Raw genomic sequence first — 21,296 nt, 5'->3', positions numbered from 1 at the left:
ATCTATTTATTCTTTCTCGTGCTGTTATCTGTGTCTTCCCATAAATCTATTCATTACGCTAAGAGCTTTCTCTTAACGTTTTTGACTTTGTGTGGGTGCCAGTGAAGTATGCAGGCTGTTATCACTTGTTGCTACCATATGAGTGGCCCATCTTTTCCAATCTGATGGTCACTTTTGTGGTGCTCCTTTTGCGTAGTTCTCGACTATGGGTTTCATTACCCACCCTGTGTTTCTCCGTTGCCTTTTGGGTGACCTTTACCTCTAATTCTTCAGAGACGTTATTGCAGCCATATAGCATCACCAGAAAAATATTGGCAAATTTAAAGAGAAATTGGCAATAATTAAGGTGTATTTCAGGGAGAAGCTGGGGATCATTATAAGCTCTGTGTGGTTTTCTAATGGTCATCCAGCCTCTTGTTCAATTTTTGTTCCAGTTTATTGTTTGTGATATGTTTCCAAAATATGTGTACTGAGGGGCCAATTTCTTGGGTTTTCCACCAAACTGCATAGCATAGTCTGCGTAATAGATAGGTAATTTTTGTCAACTTGTTTTTTCATTGTGAATAGTTAGGACAGACTCTTGAGGAATTATGGATCTCATTTAAAAAACTGCCATGTTCAAGGCTTGATGTGCCTGCACAGATAGCAGTGGCTATTGATTTCTATGCTTGGTAGTGTCTCTAATAGGAATGGGTGTTGTATTTTGTCAAAAACTTTTTCTGTATCCATTGAGATAATCATGTGAGTTTTGTTTTTGTTTTTGATATGGTCAGTTATGCTTACAGTTTTCCTAATATTGAACCATTGCTGGTATAAATCCTACCTGGTCATATTGTATGATCTTTGTGATATGTTACTGTAATCTCCTTGATAGCATTTTATTTAAAATTTTTCATTAATATTCAATATGGAAATTGGTCTATGGTTTCTCTGTTTCTGCTTTCCCTTTTTTAGGTATCAAAACCATATTTGTGTCTTAAAAAGAATTGGTAGGACTCCTTCTTTACCTATTTTTTTCAAATAATTTATGTAGTTTTGGAATTATTTTCCCCAAAGTACTGCTTTGGCTGCATCCCACAAATTGGGTATATTGTTTCATTGTTGTCATTATCTTTAATGAAATTATTTATTGTTTCTCTGAGTTGTTCTTTTTTTCCACAATCCGGCTAGCAGCTTCTGTGGGGGTGTAAGATCCACCCACAGCCAACACCCAGAAAGCTGCCGGCACGCTGCGAAAGGACAGGTTCTTTTGATCTGCTTTAATAAGGAAAGCAAGGTTGAAGGGGTTGACAAGCTTACTTTAATTCAGCATACAGACAGCATTCACTTAGTTCAGGGGAAAAAATCAGCACCCTGAACTATAGAACAAAATACAAACAAATTACAAACATCAACAGACAGACCCAATACAATTCATAGTTACCAACATCTAGGTTCAGCCCAGGAGCTCAGAACAAGGGCTGGCCCAGAGTCACACTCGTCACCACTGCTGCAGGTAGAGCTCCCAAGAACGGACAGCCAACCCCTGGTTTTTATATCTTTTTCAGCATCAGGGGCGAGTCACACATGCGACTCACCCACGTGACCTAGAATCGGACTTAAACCCATGTGGTCTAAAAGCCTCTGCTGTCCCAGACATGTAAACTAGGCCCTCCCTGGAGTTAGCCCCAGCTTGGGCCCCACCTTAGTTGCCAATCCACACCCGCTAAGGTTTTACACCTAATAGGGGTTTGAGGCCTGGGGCTTAGCACCTAGTAAGACTCAATCAAAGACACTGAATTAATCAAAGGAAACAAAGGCCAAACTCTTCAAGGGCACTTGTTGAAGTAAGTGCTAAGGAGCCCATTTTGATTACCAACACATTCTTTGATCTATATTATTTGGTTTTCAATTAATCTTTAATCTATGCTTCCAAGACCCTTTATTGGATTTTATTGTTTTATGGTCAGAAAAGGATGCATTTAGCATTTCTGCTTTTCTGTATTTGTTTATGAGGTTTTTATGGTTAGTTTTTGTTAAGGTGCTAAGTATAGCTGAGAAAAAAGTTTACTTCTTTCTATTCTCATTCGGTTTTCTCCAGAGGCCTATTTTATCTAACTTTTCTAAAACTTTATTCATCTCTAACTCGTTTTTTATTTAATTTGTAGTTAAATTTACCTAGCTTTGAAAGAGGAAAGTTAAGGTTCCCCCACTGGTATAGACTTGCTGTCTGTTTACTCCTGTACTTATTTAACTTTTCCTTTAAGAATTTGGATTCAGGGCAGAGCCAAGATGATAGAGAAAGGCCAGGAAGTTGCCTGAGCTTTCCCCGGTTTTCCTCAGAAATAACATTAAATCAAGCCTCTAAATGGATACTGGAGTGACAGAACCTACAAAAAGATGAAGTGAAACAATTTTCCAGCTTAAGATAACTTAAAAGGACATTAAGAAAGGTCCCATTTGGGTAAAAGAGAAGCACAGACCAGCTCAGATGGTGTCTGGGCAAGCCATAGCACAGATTAGCAACCAAAGCCCTTTGGTCCTGGCTCAGCAGGCCAGTGGCACATCAGGCCAGCGAGGAGGCTTCCAACCCCAGTGCAGAGGGCCAACTGCCAGCCCCAGAACCCTGGGCACAACAGGTGCAACTAGGCCAGGCCACGTCAGTGCAGTGGGCAATCCACCAGCACCTGAGGTCCCAATGCATAAAGCCAGTGACCAGGCCCTCAGCCCCCAGCACAAGAGGCTCAGGACAGTGCCCCCTATGCTCCTACCCTTTCACCACAATAAAAGCTCTTCCTTCCTCACCTCTTTTATGTGAGATAATTTTCCCCATTGTTCCTCTCCTATCCCCCCCTTCTCCCAATGCATCTCTCTTTCTCACTGCCCCCCCTTTTTGTTAAGATCATCTATACAAATTTGCTTCACATTTCTGCCTTCTGTCTATGTAGACTCCTTCTAACTGCCTTAATAATGATAAAATTTTTAGCACATACATGTATCATTTTCCCATACAGGAATGCAAAAAGTTTAACCTTATTGAGTCCCTCGTGATTTCTCTTTCATGTTTATCTTTTTATGCTTCTCTTGAGTCTTATGTTTGAATGTCAGATTTTCTGTTTAGCTCTGGTCTTTTCATGAGGAATGCTTGAAAATCTTCTATTTCATTAAATCTTTATTTTTTTTTTCTCCTTGAAGAAATATATTCATTTTTGCTGGGTAGGTTATTCTTGGTTGTAATCCTAGCTCCTTTGCCTTCTGGAATATCATTCCAAGCCCTCTGATACTTTAACATGTAAGCTGCTAAATCTTGTGTGATCCTGACTATGGCTTCATGCAGTTTGCAAGTGTCTTTTTGGATGTTTTCAATATTTTCTCCTTGATTTGGGAGCTCTGGAATGTGGCTATAGTGTTCCTGCAAGCTTTCATTTTGAAATCTCTTTCAGAAGATGGTCAGTGGATTCTTTCAATTTCTAATTTACCTTTTGTATCTGAGATATTGGGGCGGTTTTCTTTTATAATTTCTTGAAATATAATGTATAGGTTTTTTCTTTGAAATGGCCTTCAGGTAGGTCCAATAATTCTTAAATTATTTTTCCTCAATCTGTTTTCCAGGTTGTTTGTTTTTCAGTTGAGATATTTCACATTTTCTTTTTTTATTATTATTATTATTTTGACTTTGTTTTATTCTTTCTTGATGTCTCATAGAGTCATTAGCTTCTAGTTTTCAGTTTTAATTTTTTTTTAAATTAAGATTTTTTTTAGTTCACAACACTCAGTTCCACATGTTTTGGAGTTCCAGATTTTCTTCCCTTCCCCCCTCCCCCCCAAGACAGCATGGAATCCAATATATCTTCTACATATACCTTCGCATTAAACTTATTTACACAATAATCAAGTTGTAAAGAAAAATTATTACCAATGGAATGAATCATGAGAAAGAAGAAACAAAACCAAAAAAAGAAAAAATAAGCAAATAGTTTGCCTCGATCTGCATTCAAACTCCAAAGTTCTTTCTCTGGGTATAGATAACTCTTTCCATCATGAGTCCTTTGGAGCTGTCTTTGAACCTTGTATTGCTGAGAAGAGCCAAGTCTATTAAAGTTAGTCATCATAGAATCAATATATCTGTGGTTGTGTACAATGTTCTCCTGGTTCTGCTCCTCTCATTCAGCATCATATCATGTAGGTCTTTCCAGGTTATTATGAAGTTCATATTTTCCCCATTTCTTATAGCACAATAGTATTCCATTGCATTCATATACCACAACTTGTTTATCCCTTCCCCAATTGATGGACATCCTCTTGATTTCCAATTCTTTGCTACCACAAAAAGAGCTGCTATAAATATTTTTGTACATACGGTTCCCTTTCCCACTTGTGTGATCTCTTTGGGATATAGCCCTAGAAGTGGTATTGCTGGTGGTATTGCACTCCAGAATGACTGGGATCAGTTCACAACTCCACCAACAATGGTTCCAATTTTCCCACATCCTCTCCAGCATTTATCATTTTCCTGTTTTGTCATGGTAGCCAATCTGACAGGAGAGATGTGGTACCTAAGAGTTGTTTTGATTTGCATTTCTCTAATCAGTAGTGAGTTAGAGCATTTTTTCATATGCCTATAGATATCTTTAATTTCTCCCTCTGAAAACTGCCTGTTCATATCCTTTGACCATTTCTCAATTGCGGAATGACTTGAATTCCTATAAATTTGGCTCAGTTCCCTGTATATTTTAGAGATGAGGCCTTTATCAGAGACACTGGTTGTAAAGGTTTTTCTCCCAATTTTCTGCTTCCCTCCTAATCTTTGTTGCATTGGCATTTTTTATACAAAAACTTTTCAATTTAACATAACCAAAATTATCCATTTTGCATTTTGTAATGTTCACTATCTCTTGTTATGTCATGAATTCTTTCCTTTCCCATAAATCTAATAGGTAAACTATTCCTTGCTCTCCTAAATTGCTTATAGTATCAGCCTTTATTCCTAAATCATGAATCCATTTTGACTTTATTTTGGTATACAGTGTAAGATATTGGTCTATGCCCAGTTTCTGCCTTACCATGCAGTTTTTGTGAAATAGTGAATTCTTAGCCCAGAAGCTGGATTCTTTGGGTTTATCAAAGAGTAGATTGCTATAGTCGTTGACTACTGCATCTTGTGTACCTAACCTATTTCACTGATCCACCACTCTGTTTTTTAGACAATACCAACTAGTTTTGATGACTGCTGCTTTATAGTACAGTTTGATATCTACTATGGCTAGGCCACCTTCCCTAGCATTTCTTTTCATTAATTCCCTAGATATTCTAGACCTTTTGTTTTTCCAGATGAATTTTGTTACTATTTTATCCAGCTCTCTAAAATAATTTTTTGGTAGTTCGATTGGTGTGGTACTGAATAAGCTTGGCCTAACCATGAGCAACTGATGTTTTTTTTCCCATTTATTTAGATCTGACTTTGTGTGAAAAGTGTTTCGTAATTATGTTCATATAGGCCCTGGGTTTGTCTTGGCAGATAGACTCCAAATATTTTATAGTGTCTACAGTTACTTTAAATGGAATTTCTCTTTCTATCTCTTGCTGTTGGGCTTTGTTAGTAATGTGTAGGAATGCCAAGGATTTATGTGGGTTTATTTTATATCCTGCAACTTTGCTAAAGTTGTTGATCATTTCAAGTAGTTTTCTACTTGATTCTCCAGGATTCTCTAAGTAAATCTCAGTTTTAATTTTTAAGAAATTATTTTCTTTAGTGAGCTCTTGTAACTCTTTTTCCATTTGGCCAATTCTGCTTTTTAAGGCATTCTTTTCTTCAGTGAATTTTTGTACCTCTTTTACCATTTAGCTAATTCTGTTTTTTAAGTAGTATTTTCTTCATTTTTTGTGCCTCTTTTAACCAAGCTGTTAATTCTGTTTTCATAACTTTCTTGTATTACTCTCATTTCCCACCTCCCACCCCTAGTTTTTCCTGTACTGTTCTTATCTTTTTCTTTAGCAGTACTAGGAATTCTTGTTGACCTTGTATCTCATTTCCATTTTTCTTTTCTTTTGAGGCTTTGCTTATAGCTGTTTCTGAGTTTGTGTCTTGGTCTTCCTTGCCATAATAGCTTTTTATGGTCAGATTTTGGTTTTTTGTTGTTGCTGTTGTTTGCTCATTTTTTCCAACCTATTTCTTAACTTTGAACTTTATGTTAAAGTTGGTCTCCTCACTGGGTCTGGGGGAATCGCTGTCCCAAGCTTCAGGCTTTTTCATGTTCCTTTTTTTGGAGCTAGTCCTGGAGATCTATAAGTTTTCAGTGCTTCCAAGGTGATGTGATCTTGGGAGAAGTGTGGTCACTGCTCTCCTGATCTACACACTGATCTTCACCCTACTCATCTGTAGCTGTGCTTCTGCCTGCTTCAGAACTGTGACCAAGACCACTGCTCCCTTGTGACAGACCATAAGCACTCCTCTCTGTCCTGAAACTATGACCCAGAACTGCATATAGACAATAGAGTTGCCACATAGTGCCAGACCCTGTACCCAGTGCTATCAGAGGGTCCCCTGTTATCTGTTTTTGACCACTTGTCTGATTTCCCTTACTGTCTCTGGGCTGAGAGCTTTCAAAGCCACTGCTGCTACTGCTGTGGACATCTCCAAGGCCTTCAGCTGGTGCTGCTGACATGCTCTGGGCTGGCCTCCACCCCAGTGTTACAGACTTCCTAAGTTATCTTTGGCTGGAAAAATACCTTCTTGGCTATGCTGCTCCAGAATTCTGTTTGAAACATTATTTTAAAGTTGTTTAGAGGGAAATGTTGGGAGAATTTGTTTGGGCTTCTGCCTCTATTCTGCCATCATGGTTCCCCACCCCTGACTTTTCTTGAAGAGAATATTCATATTATGCAGGTGTGAGGCCTCCATGTTGTCTACAGATCTTCAGTTTCGATCGTTTCTTACTCCTGAACCATACTTTCCAACATTTTTTCTGTCTTCCCCATACCTACCTTTCCATTAAAGTTGCTGAATGTTAAAGTATATGTTGATTTAATTGATCCAAATAGATACTTAGTAATGACATCCTTAAAAAATTGATCAAACAAATCATAGAAGCAATTCATTATTATGTGAAAGAGAATCATAGTGATCAGAACATATGCCAAAATTTCTGGGATATATGTAACTCAATCTTCAGAAGGAAAAGGAAAAACCTATTTCTGATTACATATATTAAGGAAATGGAAATAAGATGATTAATGAACTGGATACAATGAAAAATTTGTAAATTAGAGGAGAAATAAATTGGAAGCCCCCAAAACTATAGAATTGATAAAATTAAAAGGTAGTCTTTTGAAAAAACTGACATCCAATGCCTCCTTAACCAGCCTGTTTAAAGAAGGTCCAGGAAAATTTAATTACCATAGTAAAAAATGAATAAATTAAATTAGTAGGAAAGAAATAAAAAGAATTATCAGAACCCACTATAACAACAACAATAATAATGATAAAATTAACACGATTTATTATATCACTAGCACTTTGCTCTTTGCTGCTTGATCCTCACAACTATTATCTTCATTTTACAGTTGAGTAAATTTGCAGACAGAGGTCAAATAACTTGTCTAGGATCACACAGGTAGGAAAATGTCTAAGGTAGGATTTGAGATCAGGTCTTTCTGACTTCCAAGTCCAGCACTCTATCCATTATAGTATATACAATTATATACCAGAAAAATGAGAATTTAAAAGAAGTAGAAGAATATCTGTAGAAATATAACCTATCCAGATTAAGAGCCTCAAATTGAGCTGTTAATCCAGTTTCCGAAAGAAATAAAAGTAATTAATTATAAAGGAACCACCAAAATACAAAACCCCTGGTATACATGCATTTATAGGTGAATTCTGTAAACTTACCTCTGCTACACAGATTGTTCTCAAAAACTGAGAAAGAAATCATTCTACCAAATCCTTTCTGAGACAAATAGAGCCCTAATACTAAATTAGTGAAGAGTAAAACAATAAAAGAGAATTATACACCAGCATCAGTAATGTACATAAAAGCAAAAATTTTAAATAAAATAGTAGCAAAATGACTTCAGCAGTATATCAAAAATTATTCACTTTGATGAATGAATGAGAAAACAAAGCATTTATTAAGCATTTACTGTATGCCATGCACTGTGCTAAACTGAAGATACAAATAAAAAATCAAGAAACTTACATCCCACTATGGAAAGATAGAATGTGTAGGAGGGTCCAGTTCCAGGGCGAATAGAAAGGCTTGGGCCATTTTGATCTCTTTGGATTTTATACTGGAGATGGAAGGATTCATTAGAAATGCTATTAGAAATATAACATTAGGAAAACAATTAACATAGTTGTATTAAAAGCAGAAACATCCAAGACTATTATATGATTATATGAATAGAGGCAGAAAAAGCCTTTGACAAAGCGTTAATTTGGTAGTTCATAATGAATTCTTCATAGAATTTCTTTACCTCCTTATTCTTTCAACAAAAGGGATGTAAACTGGAATGATTTTCACGGTGGTCTGACAAATTCTTCTTATGCATACTGAAGTAGAAATAGACCAAATATCTTTGAAGTGATATCTCTTATTAACCTTGAATGCATTGATAAAACCAGCTTTAAAAACTCTTCTCTTTTGCTTCTGAGAACAACGTGTGAATCATTCTTTTGTTTAGCTACAACATCCTTTTGTCTTCTGGTTTTATTTGTAGTGAAGATGTCAAGATTAATACGGTTCAATTTCTCTACTTTTGGTCATTGGACAAAAAATGCCAAAATCTAGGTTATAAGTTAGAAGACTCAGCACATTGTCTAAAATAACTGTGTTATTCTTAGAGCCCTCTGTCCACTTTCCACCAATCTGCCATTGTCTTTGTAGACTCACAAAGGGGCTGGATAAGACTGAAGGTCATTTTGTATTTCATATCAGTAAGTCAAGTCACCTAGTATTTATTAAATGTCTATTATGTGCCAGACACTATGCTAAGCACTGGGGATACAAAGAAAGGCAAAAAGCAATCTGAGGCCTTGGGAAGCCCAAAATCTAGCTGTAAATCAACTTACAAAGAGGAATGTACAAACAAGATACATACAGGATAAATTGGAGATCATCTCAGGGGGAAGGCATTGGCATTGAGTAGGATGGGAAAGGCAGCTTGTAGAAGGTTGAATCTTAGGTGCTGCTTGAAGGAAGTATGGAAGCCAGGAGGTAGATGATGAGGGAGAGAATACCAGGCATGGGGGAGAGCAAGGAAAAATGCATGGAGGTGGGAGAGCGAATATTTTGTGTGAGCAAGGATTCAGATCATTGACACTAGATTGTAGGGTATGTGGAGGGGAGAAAGGTGTAAGAAGCTTGTAAAGGTAGGAAGGGACCAGGTTATAAAGGGCATTAAAAGTCAAACAGAGGAGTTTTTATTTGATCCTGGAGGCAATAGGGAGCCCCAGAAGTGTATTGAATAGGAGGGATGGATGGCATGCTCAGATTTGTGCCTTAGGAAGAGCACTTTGGTGGCTGAATGAAGTTGGACTGTAGTGGGGAGAGACTTGAGGCAGGCAAAACCCACTGCAGTAGTCCAGGTGTAAGGTGATGACAGCCTGCAAAGCAGGGGCAGGGAAGTCAGTGTCACAGTTGGGAAGGGAGCTTATGCAAGAGATATCATGAAGGTAGAATTGGTTATACATGGCAACAGATTGGATGTGGGGGGTGTGAGGAGTTCTGTAGAATGACAGGGTCGGATGTCAGACTGCTGAGAGTTAAGAAGAGAGTCCCAGGAAAGGAAGGGTGGCAACTCTGAATAGCTTCAGTTTCCAATCTTAGCTGTAGCCGTAACCACTCATGCTCCAGAGCTAATCAGTTGCCAAATCTTGCCATTTCTACTTTCACGACGTCCCTTGCACCTGTCCCTTTCTCTTCACTGGCATAGCTACCAGCTTAGGTCAGGCCCTCATCTCTCCGCACTGAGATTATCCCAGAAGTCTCATAATTGGTTTCTTGCTGCAAGTCTCTCATTGTTCCAGTCCATCTTGCTACCACAATACTTTTCCTTAAGAGCAGATAGGACCATGTAACTCCCTTACTCAGCCAACTCTAGTGGTTTCCCTTTACCTCTTGAATAAAATGTAACATCCTCTGTTTAGCTTTTAAAGCCCTGTACAACCTGGCCCCAACCTATCTTTCCAGTCTCGTTGGACAATACCCCCTTCCTGTTCACCTCAGTGCGGCCATACTGGCTTCTCTGTGTTCTTCACACATCTTGGTGTCTTTGCACTGGCCAGTCCCCATACCTGGAATGCACTCTCTGCCTCTGCAACTCAGAGTCACTTTCATATTTTAAGATACAGCTTAAGCACCATCTTCTTTGTGAAGACTTTCTTGACCCCTCCCCAGTATTGCTGGGCCCTTCTTCTCACGCTTGTATTTAATTACTTTGTATCAATTTGTATTTATTGACTTTATATTTATGTATATATATATATATTTATGTGTATATGTATATATACACACATATATATGGATATGGATATATATTTAAATATGGACTTGTCTCACCTATCGAAGTATAAGTTCATTTCTAGTAGGGAATGTTTTTTTCTTTGTACTTACATCTCCAGTGCCTGGCACACAGTAGGCAGCTTAACAAATGCTTGTTGATTGATTGATTGAAGATTGAATATCTATTACATACTCCTCCCGAAATGCTATATCAGATTTACAAATAGGATCAGAGAGAGAGAGAGAGAGAGCTTAAAGAGACCATAGAGAAGGAAGCAGTGTCCCCAAGAAGGGAATTGACTTCGCCATAGGCACCTACTTAGTGTGTGATCTGTGACCAGAGCTGTAACCTGATACTGATGGCTTGCAGTCTATTGATTGGGGGTTATAGGTATTCATTGATGAGGAATGTGTGTGTGAGAATCACTAATGCCTGCTCTACCGTGCTTTTGTTTCAGTGCTATGGGAACAGTTGTGTTGGATGGACAAATCTATGTCTGTGGCGGATATGACGGCAATTCCTCCCTCAACTCTGTGGAGACGTACTCCCCTGAAACAGACAAGTAAGAGCTCCCAGCTCGCCTGGTGCTTTCTCATACCTTTCTTACATGAACATTTTGGGGGTCTACTAGTTAAATGCCAGTTATGAAAAAGGGTTCAAGGAATATGCTGCTTTGGTATTCAAAGACTTCATTTGCTCATTTAATTTTATGTACTTATAGAAATTCAGGACCAGTGCTTTGAATGAGACAAAGATTTAATAAACGTTCACAGAAGTGAGGAAGAATGGAATAGATCATTTAAGTGAGAGACCATATTAACTCATATTCTTTGTTTTATTGGAATGCTTTGGTTATACTGCTAATGTGTGGCAATAAATGTGAGAAACTTGGTCGAGTTAACTTTGTGATGGAGATCTATACAAAGCTTATGTTGTAGAAATAGTAGGTCCTGTTAGCTCTAACAAGCTGTTTCTGAAGGGCGGGGAAGCCTAGCAGGTGACTGAATCTCATGTATACTGTTCTTGCTTGACTGTCTCTTAAAGGTGGACGATAGTGACCCCAATGAGCTCAAATCGAAGTGCAGCGGGTGTCACCGTATTCGAAGGCCGAATATATGTGTCTGGAGGACATGATGGTTTGCAGATATTCAATAGTGTGAGTCTCTGTTTCTTTTGGGTTCAGGGCACTTTATCCCCACCCCTAAGCATGTGTTCTTTACTTCATTAGGTATTAGTCTGTCACCTGAAAAAAATGAGACCAAGGGATTGCTTAAGGAAAACAAGGTTTGGAGTGAGTACAAGTCACCTTACTCACTATATAGTCAGTTCCTAGCTTGCAGAGAATTAATACAAGTAGAAAAGAAAAGCAGAAGCAAATTCCTTATTAGCATTTCCCCCATTCTAGCTCAGAGCACATTTTCTAGTCCTCTTTTCATGTCCTTCTCCTAAAGGCATCTAATATTTATTAGGTCATCATTATGTACAAGATAGGCTCCTATTAGCTAAGTTTCTGAGCAGCTTTTTGTATCATTTGATTTCTTTTTTCTATTTTATTTTTTAAAACAACATAACAAACCAATGTAAAACCTCATTGAAAATGATCTTCAGGGGCAGCTAGGTGGCGTAGTGAGTAGAGCACCAGCCCTGGAATCAGGAGGACCTGAGTTCAAATCTGGCCTCAGACAGTTGACACACTTATTAGCTGTGTGACCTTGGGCAAGTCACTTAACCCCAATTGCCCTGCCTCCCGCCTCCAAAAAGAAAATGATCTTCAGTTTTGATGACTGTGTTTCCCTTATTCCTCCTATTTCCACTCCCCTTCTATGATAGGTCCTTCTTTAGAGTGGTTGGTGTGCATATTGTTCTCTTGATTCTTCTTTCTTTATTGTGCATTATTTCAACCCTTCGCATAATTTCTTTATATTCTTCAAATTGGTCATTTGTAGTGATCCTAAAATTCCCTTACATTAAAGGACCAGTTTGTTTAAGATTTTATTCTGTTTAAACATGTAAAATTAGTATTTGTGCTACAAAAGGTTAACCCGCCCTTGAAAAGCATACTCCACTGTTCCCCTTGAGAAGCAGGGGAACAGTGTCAGACCCACAGTATGTCTGAGGAAGTTGTGGATCAGACAAGAGCAATGACCTACCTAAGGTTAAAGCACGTATGAGTAGCAGAGCTTAGCCTAGAATCCTCCACTCACCAGAGGGAAGGCAATTAATGTTCCTGTGCCACAGGAGATCATAGATTTAGCTTAATGTGGCGACTGAGATGCAGCTTTCCTTTGACTCTTGTGTGCCTGTCCCTCCCAACTACAGGTGGAATATTACAACCATCACACAGCCACCTGGCACCCAGTAGCAAGCATGCTCAACAAACGTTGCCGTCATGGAGCCGCATCCTTGGGCAGCAAGATGTTTGTCTGCGGGGGCTACGATGGTTCTGGCTTCCTCAGCATTGCTGAGGTCTACAGTTCTGTGGCAGACCAGTGGTACCTGATTGTCCCCATGAACACTCGCCGGAGCCGGGTCTCCCTCGTAGCAAACTGTGGGCGCTTGTATGCTGTGGGAGGCTATGACGGACAGTCCAACCTGAGCTCAGTAGAGATGTACGACCCAGAAACAAACCGCTGGACGTTCATGGCCCCCATGGTGTGTCATGAAGGAGGGGTTGGTGTAGGCTGCATTCCCCTCCTCACCATTTAAAGCCGAAGTGGGACATGTGGGGTGGGGTTCAAACCATGGGTTTATCCTTCAAGTGACAATCCTGGGAAGAAGCAGCGCATCACCTAGGGGTGTAATGTGAAATCATGGGAGGTACAGTTTTCCAGGTGCTTAAGTCATCACCACATGGCCCTCTGGCCAGACAGGCCATGATCACTGAAACGCACAACATGAAGCTGTCATCACTGGGCCCTCTGTGGCTTGCCATCTCATGGTGCAGCACCCTCTTCAGTAGCTGATGCCCATGAAGTGCTCCATTCAAACCCAGCCCCCACACTCCAACTTGCCCAAGTGGGCCCCTAGTCCTTCCTAGTTTGGCTTCATGTCCAGAGCATTTATATATGTCTGGCCATTTTCCAGCCACAGTGTGTGGGATTTTCCATGGAGCAGCTGCAGTGGCCCTGTGTAATGTGTGTGGGTCTGTGGTTGAGAGAAGGTGTACACTCTGTGTGTTCAGGGCAAATGACCCTAGTCTCAGTGCAGTATATTTAATGGCAGCAGCTTGTCTGTTGCAAAAAATCATGTTCCTTCTATGATAGAATAGAGCACATAGGATTATATCCTTGCATAGATGCATGAGGGGAAGCTGATAGGTTTTTCTCATGTTTTAGTTTGGGGTTTGAATGTGGTTTTTCATCTTGATCTGGACAAAACAAAACGAACACTTGGAAGTGAGACTGAAGAATTGAACTTTTTTCTCTCATTTTGGAAAGAAAATTGATTTTAAAAAGTGAACCACTTATTTGGGTTTGCAGAAAGAAAAAAAATGGATAAAAGACACAAGCAGCAAACCTTCGTACACAATGGAGAACTGCCAAACATTCAAAGAGATGCACTTATGCAGATATGAAAAATGACAAATTTTCTGAGACTTGGTATGCGCATGGAATCCAAGCTGGGCTGTGGCCTGTACCATACCAAGCATCGGTGTGTGATCTAACCCAGTATCAAAGGCTGACATTTGAAGTTGAGAGAATTAAATTTGTCCTTGGGCTAGATGTGTAGCCCGTGGGGAGCATTGTGCCACAAGTGCACGGAAGTTTTTAAGGAAGTTTTTAATCAGAGGTGCAGCAGGTCTGGAACCTTCTGCTCCCTGCTCAGCCATCGATCACTTTTCTTGGTGCTCCCAAGAAGTCAGCCAGGGTTCCTAGGTCCTTTCATTGCTCCATATTCTCTAAGGATAGACTCACAGCTCTTGTTTTTATCCAGCTTCTTCAGTTTTCCTTTTATTCCCACTTTTACCTTCTCATTGTTATGAAAACAGCAGGGCTGTATCCAACCTTCACTTTTCAGGTCTTAGTTCCCGCATTTGTCCTTTTTGTGATGTGTACATCGATGACTCTGTGGTAGCTCTAACACTCCAAAGCTTGGATGCTTCCTACCAACTACTGGCTGACTGAATTCAGTGGCCTCAGCTTGCCAGTGGGTCTGCTGTGCTTCCAACTGGTCTTTAATTCCAAGGCTTGTCTTTTTTTTTTTTTTGATGTCCTTGGCAGACCAGTAATGCAGACCATTTGCATTTATGCACTTATGTGTCATGCAGAGCAGAAATGTTAAAAAAAAAAACACCCTTCTTTTACCTCTAAGTTCCATATTTCTGTGTGTTTCCATAGCTCTGCCAGTGGCCTCACCATAAGAGTTTAGCATCCCATCCCCTCCTAGTTGGGACCTTTGACATAATAAAGTGAGTTTATGAACAAGAGAGCAGCGTGCAGACTGCTGACACTGTTTCTTACTATAGCAGGGAAGTAGAACCCCCTGATTATTTCTGGGGCTTTCTGGGGAGTCAAAGGCTTTCTCTGTCCCACTGTCTTTTGTAACAGAGCCAGAACAAGTTGGGAAAATAAAATGAAACTTGTAAGTGTATGCATGATGGACTTTTCCTTCAGCTTCTGATGTCAGAATTGATTTTATTTTTTAAAAAATAGTTCTGCTAGAAGGCAGTGGAGATAAAAATGGCACCTTATCCTTGGAGACTGTTTCAACAATCTTGCTAGCAGCTACTGTGGCTGTGTAAAACCAACAACAACCAGCACACAGAACGCTGCAAGCTCAGGCTCTTTTGATCTGCTTTACTAAGGAAAGCAACGTTAAGGGGTTAACAATCTCAATTTAATCAAACATGCAGATATCATTCACTCAGCTCAGGGGGAAAAGCCAACACCCTGAGCTTCAGAGCAAATACAGATTACAAACATCAATGGACAGACCTTGCCTGATTCAAATCTCAATGCATAGTTACCAGGGTTTAACAAAGTCCAAACGTCCGGGTTTACAAGCTGGAGGGCTCTTAACTACAGCTGCCCAGAGTCTCCATATCAACACACCTTCAAGAGGGAGAGCCCTTTGCACTCTTTAGCCGTCATCAAACATCATCTGAGTGACCAGAACTTAAGCTCTTACTATTGGCTGTGGTCTTAGCAACTCCCCTTAGGACCCTGGGGGCTTCATGCCCACATTGGCTTAGCACCTAGTAGCTAGGGGTTTTGGGCCTACTTGAGATCGAAGATATAATCATACCTCCCTTCCTTGGCCACACCCTAGTTACCAATGCAGAGACTCAGTGGTAAGGTGGTCATCGTCTGGGCCCAATGGAGTTAGAGAGCCAGACTGGAGTAGTCACAGGGGAAAGGACATCGCAGAAGACATCTAATCCAGCTTCTTTATTTTGATCTGAGGCCCCAAAAGATTAGGTCATACAGTGTTCAAACCCAGAGCCTTTGATTTCAAGGCAGCATTTTTTCGTGTGCACCATCATGCCTAGCTCTGCCTTGGAGAAGCTTTCATTGGACTTTCCTCCTTTCCCAACTGATGATCCACACCAGATTTGTGTTCCACATTTAGTTTGGTTGGGAAGTTTACCCCATATAAGATCCTATTCTTACTCCTATATCCCTCACCATTAGAGGAAGTAACTATTCTAAAAGAAAATTTATGGACTGGGTCTTTGCTGTGAGGAATAAAATTTAGAGTTTTTGTTCATTTTAAGACTTACTATGATTGAACACAAGTTGTGGTACTCAGGCATTTTTTTTTAAAAAAATCCATATCAATGAGAAATTGCCTTTGGCTAGCGGGCAATGTTATCTTGTGTTGTGTTTACACTGGGTGTATTACAAGAGGGACCAAAAGTCGATGTTTCCATTTTGTAACAAAGATTGTCAACATTTATAACTTTGGTAGGGTGTTTTTTTTTTTTTTTGTTTCCCTTGTAGCTTTTGAAGACAATATCTAAAATATAGCACCATTAACTATCCATGGCACTCGTAAATCCCTAAATAGCTAAGTCCAGATACACTGAACAGCTTTGGATGAGACACACATAGGTCTATATTGTGCCAGATTGTGGTTTTTCCATTAATGGCTGAATTCTAGCCCCTAAAGTGATGTTTGCTAACCCATAACTATGCCATCTTATCTAGGTCTATGTGATGCACTCTGGTAGTCAAGATTTAAATGTATGGAAGGCCAAGTCATTGGTTTAGTTCCAGCTCCTGAGTACAGATGACCGTGTGAATGTCTTTTCATGCTTTAAAGTCAGCTAGACTGCCATAGATTGGTATCTAGTCTGATGGCTACATTGATGTCATGGTAGCCATACCAGTCTGATTCTCGGTGGTTTAAATCAGTCACATTGACGCTGTTAAAGAAGGGGATGCCCCTAGGAAACTTCATCCATTAAGATTTAATAGGACTGAGGAGCTCAGTGGATTGTGGTATTATACCACTCCCAAGTTTCTGTGAAAGCTTAGTTGTGCTTCCCACTTTTCCTAGAGGTGAGGAAGAGGCCCACGATGATTTCTGGCTAAGATGAGCACTTTACTCTCTAGTGGTGTTCCTCGCCCTGCCCACGCCCGCCCCCGCGCCCCCCCCCCCCCCCGCAGCCATCTCAGAAAACAGCCCACCCAGCCTCCTCTGATCAGTGTTAGTAGTGAGGGCTACAGACCAGCTTTTTGACCTGACAACAGAACCTGACCAGAAAGGACTAATGCACAGTTCACTTGATTTCCTCCTGCCATTTGGTTTTCTTTTTGTTCTACAGAATGCATGTCTTTTAGTGTTGAAAAACCAAAGAGAAAAATAAAGAAGCAAAACAATCCTATTACCTTCTTTCCCTTTTGCTGGCTCACCTACAAGGTTTGCAAGGAGGGTGAGGGGAGGGGAAAACAAGTTGGAGTTTTGAGAAGGTGTCCCCTTATATCAGGGGTCAGGGACTGTGCAGGAAGGCACCTTCTCTGCAACTCTGGCGTGCCCTCTAAAACGCAGAGACTTGCCTGGAGCATGTAGAGTTTAAGCAACCTGCCCAGGGTCACACAGGCAGTGTGTATCAGGGTGACTTAAGGTCCATGCCAGCTCTCTACTCACCGTACCATGCTGCTGCCCCTTGCTGTCTGAATCTCCTTTCATCTCTGTGGTATAGGAGATAGTGATCTTTTATTTTGGAGAGAAGGATCTAAGTCCCAAAAGGATGAGTACAGGTGAGTAAAAGATGGACGGTTTCAGTCATAATATTGTGATTCCAGGTGTGGCTCCTCCCTGGGTCCAGGACTTCAAATTTAACCTTCTCTAGTTCTTGTAGCCTCTAGCCAACTGAAATCTTTGTTTACCAAGAAGAGCCATTCAACAGTAGGGTATTTGTCATCACTGATTCTAGTAGGCTTCACTTCCCCCAACTTTGTATACACCTAACCTGGGCATCAGATCACAAAGCACAGAAATCAGAGGACAGAAGTTGGAATTCAGCTTGATATAATCCAGTAAACATTTGTTAAGTGCCTCCAGGCATAGTACTCTGTAGCATTTGGAGGTATTTCTGGCTCTCCTCTCCCCTCTTCTGGTTCTCCTGCCCTCTGACCTCACGTTCTCAGCTTCTTTTGCTATCATGCCTCTAAATGTTGTACCTCAAGGTACTGCCCTGGGCCAGCTTTCTGTACATTCACTTGATTACCTCATTGGCCCCCATGACTTTAATTCTCATTTCTATGCAAATGACTCCCTGGCCTTTATATTTAGCTCTTAACGTTTTTCCTGAGCTCCAGTCCCCAAATCATTGACTACCTACTAAACATTTAGAATTGGGCGTCCTATAGGTATCCCAAACTCAACATGTCTAAAACAAAACTTCTCTCTTCCCCAAAGCGCACCCCTATTTCAAATTCCCTTTATTTCTTTCTAGGACACCACTATCCTAGTAAGCCATGTTCATAGCTTCAGAGCCATCCTTAGCTCCTCCCCCTTCACCTCAGAAATCCAACCCATTGCCAGATCTTGTTGATGGTGCATCCCCTTATCTCTCATAAAGCCAGGAGCCTAGTTCAGGCCCTCATCACCCCTCACCTGGAGCTTCCAGCCTCAAACCTCTCCCTTCTCTAATCCATCCTCCACATCTGCAAAAGTGATTTTCCTAAAGCCTGTACATGACCACATCACTCTACTACTTGGTAAACCAGTGGCTTCCCATTATGTCTAGGATCAAGTATAAATTTCTCGGATATTTAAGGTCGGTCAAGCTGGCCCCAACCTTCCTGTCCTGCGTGTCTGGAACACATTGCTTCTTTCCTGCCTGCGTCTTAGAATCCCTACTGAAGGAGAGATTTGAAAGGACTCATATTTGTTATTTCATCTAAATATCCCCAATATTGAACATAATGACTTACACAAAGGAAGTGCTTCTTGAATGTTTGTTATGTAGACGTTGGATTGGCCGCCGTAGCTGTATTATAGAGTTCACAGAGAGGAGTAGAGTATGAAGATTGGAAAGACAGCTCGAGGCAAGGTTGGGAAGGAAATGCCAAACAACAGTTACACTTTTTCCTGGAGGTAATAGAGAACCATTAGAGTTTATTAAACAGAAGGGGTGGGTGAGTGGGTGGGTGACATGATCATACTTGATTTTAGGATGTACAAAGGAGGTGTGTTCAGCATGCACAAATCCTGCCCTCTAGGAGCTGACAGTCTAAATGGGGGAGGGGGGAATAAGACTTGAACATAGTCATTCAATCATCAAGCATTTATTAAGTGATTGCTATATACTAAGTGCAGCAATCAAGATAGTGGACAGAGTACTGGTTTTAGAATGAGGAAGCCATCTTCCCAAGTTCAGATCTAGCTTCAGACACTAGCTGTGTGACCCTGGGCAAGTCACTTAACCATGTTTGCCCCAGCTCTTCTGTAAAATAAGCTGGAGAAGGAAATGGCAAACCACTCTAGTATCTTTGCCAAGGAAAACCCAAATGGGGTCGTGAAGGGTCAAACATGATTGAAATGACTGAACAACAGTATGCCAAGCTCTGTCTCAGGTGCTGGTGATATGAAGACAATGAATGAAACAATCTCTTCCTGCAATGCTAATGCCAAGTATGGAGCAAGGTAGAATGAGATGGAAGTAAAGAAGAAAGCCAGATTATGAAAATTTGAGTGGAAGAAGGATCACTTGGAGCTGAGATGAGGGAAAACATGGCACTAGAGCTTGACCTTGAAAACAATAAAAGATCTTCCACAGGTAGAGATGAAGATACAATTCCAGATATGAGGGATAGACTGTGGTTGGGTAAAGGAATTTACTAGAACCAGGAATGATAAGTGATCAGGTAGTCTGGAACCTAGAATATAGAAAAGTAGGTGGTGTGAAATAAGATAGAATGGAGACTGATCATAGAAGACTGGATTCAAATGTGTCCTGTACTATAATGGATTCTCTCATCATGTGTGGAAATACTGAAGTACTTGGCTTCTTCCCAAGTCAATCCCGCTACCCTGAATGGTGCAGGAAGCAGCTCCAGGTCATTTAAATAACCCCATCCAATTAACCAAAGAACAACTTGTAAGGTCTGAAAGAACAATTTGGGGAGATTTTAGGAGTAGGCCAAGAGGCCTCCTCATCAGTCTATGAAATTTATTCTAAATGTATTGAAGTTGAAGACGTTCTTGGAAAGTGCAAGGGGAAGTGTTTGTGATCACTGGGCAAGCTTCTGTAGGCTAAATGTCAAGCAGAACTGATGCACAGGGGAGCAATCCAGAGTGGGGTCTTTTGTTTGGCACCATGTTAGAGCTAGATCCAGGGAAGACCAAGAGAAGAGGAGCTCTGGACTATCTCTCACGGCTATAGTATTGGCTGCTGTTTTAGAGCTAGGGGAAAAGATGTTAAGTGCCATCCTGGTAGTTATCTTCAAAAAAGGGTTGACTATCTCCATCTGCTGGAGAATTGCTAGTAAAGCAATCCTGTACAGGACGGTAGAGAACACTGTTGGAAAGTTGTTACAGGCACTAATAATGAACACAAACACCATCACCATCAGTGCCACTACCACTACTACCATTTTACTGGGAGCTGCCACCAAAAAATCAAAATTTAAAAAAAAATCAAAACTAAAAAAAAGTCTCAGGTAGTTTGAAGAGGGCATATGCTGATGAAAAGAGGCTGCGTGTGCTCTTCTGGGAGGTCAGTGGGAGTCACTGAAGGGCTGGGCATTGTGGCACACCCCTATAGTCCTGGTACAGGGGAGCCTTGAGGCTGGCAGATCACTTGAGCTCTGGAGCTCTGAGCTGAAGCATATTAAGCTGTTGAGGTGTCACTACTAAGTTCAGCACCAGTATGGTAAGTGCCTGATAGTGGGGCCCACCAGGCTGTGGAGAGAGGGACAAATCAGTACAAGGAAGAAAAACTTCCATATCCATGAATGGTCAATGACCAATGAATGAATCTTTGTATTTCCAGTGTGTCTGAGATAGAGAGAGACAGTCTTAGAGACAGAGACAGACTACAGGATATTCCTGATCGGACCCCTACCTTGGGGCATTGGCTATAAGTTACCATGGCTTTGTAGGCTATGTGGCAGCCCTATGATGTTATTCATAGGCAGATGTCATTATTTCCTGTACACATGACATGAACCCTATTTGTTTCTGTGGCCTATGCACCAGAGTTGGCTTAGAATATCAGTGAGGAAGTGCATGATTGGAGAAGGGGGTGTAATGATTATGTGATGGAGTAAGTTACAGCAAACAGCCTAACAGCTGCATTGATATGTATGAAATAAGGAAAGGCCAGATCCTCCAAAGAGAATCTAATAAAGAACATGAACAAGACA

The 21,296-nt window shown here is 40.6% G+C and overlaps 1 protein-coding gene across 3 annotated transcripts in view; it reads left to right on the top strand.

Moving 5' to 3' along the window:
- KLHL18 (kelch like family member 18) overlaps positions 1-15,072 on the top strand; it is an 87,396-nt gene extending 72,324 nt beyond the window's left edge. For all 3 annotated transcript variants that reach the window (XM_036738546.1, XM_036738545.1, XM_036738547.1), the window contains exons 8-10: positions 10,940-11,044; positions 11,527-11,638; positions 12,802-15,072. In XM_036738546.1, coding sequence (XP_036594441.1) covers positions 10,940-11,044; positions 11,527-11,638; positions 12,802-13,188 — 604 coding nt within the window. In that variant the 3' untranslated portion in view covers positions 13,189-15,072. The remainder of the gene's footprint in view (positions 1-10,939; positions 11,045-11,526; positions 11,639-12,801) is intronic.
- Positions 15,073-21,296: the final 6,224 nt, after the last annotated feature.

This window comes from Trichosurus vulpecula, chromosome 9 (genome assembly GCF_011100635.1).
Source record: "Trichosurus vulpecula isolate mTriVul1 chromosome 9, mTriVul1.pri, whole genome shotgun sequence".
NCBI classification, from domain to species: domain Eukaryota; kingdom Metazoa; phylum Chordata; class Mammalia; order Diprotodontia; family Phalangeridae; genus Trichosurus; species Trichosurus vulpecula.
The sequence above is the reverse complement of the archived record's forward strand: the minus strand, read 5'-3'. Positions and strand labels throughout refer to the sequence as shown.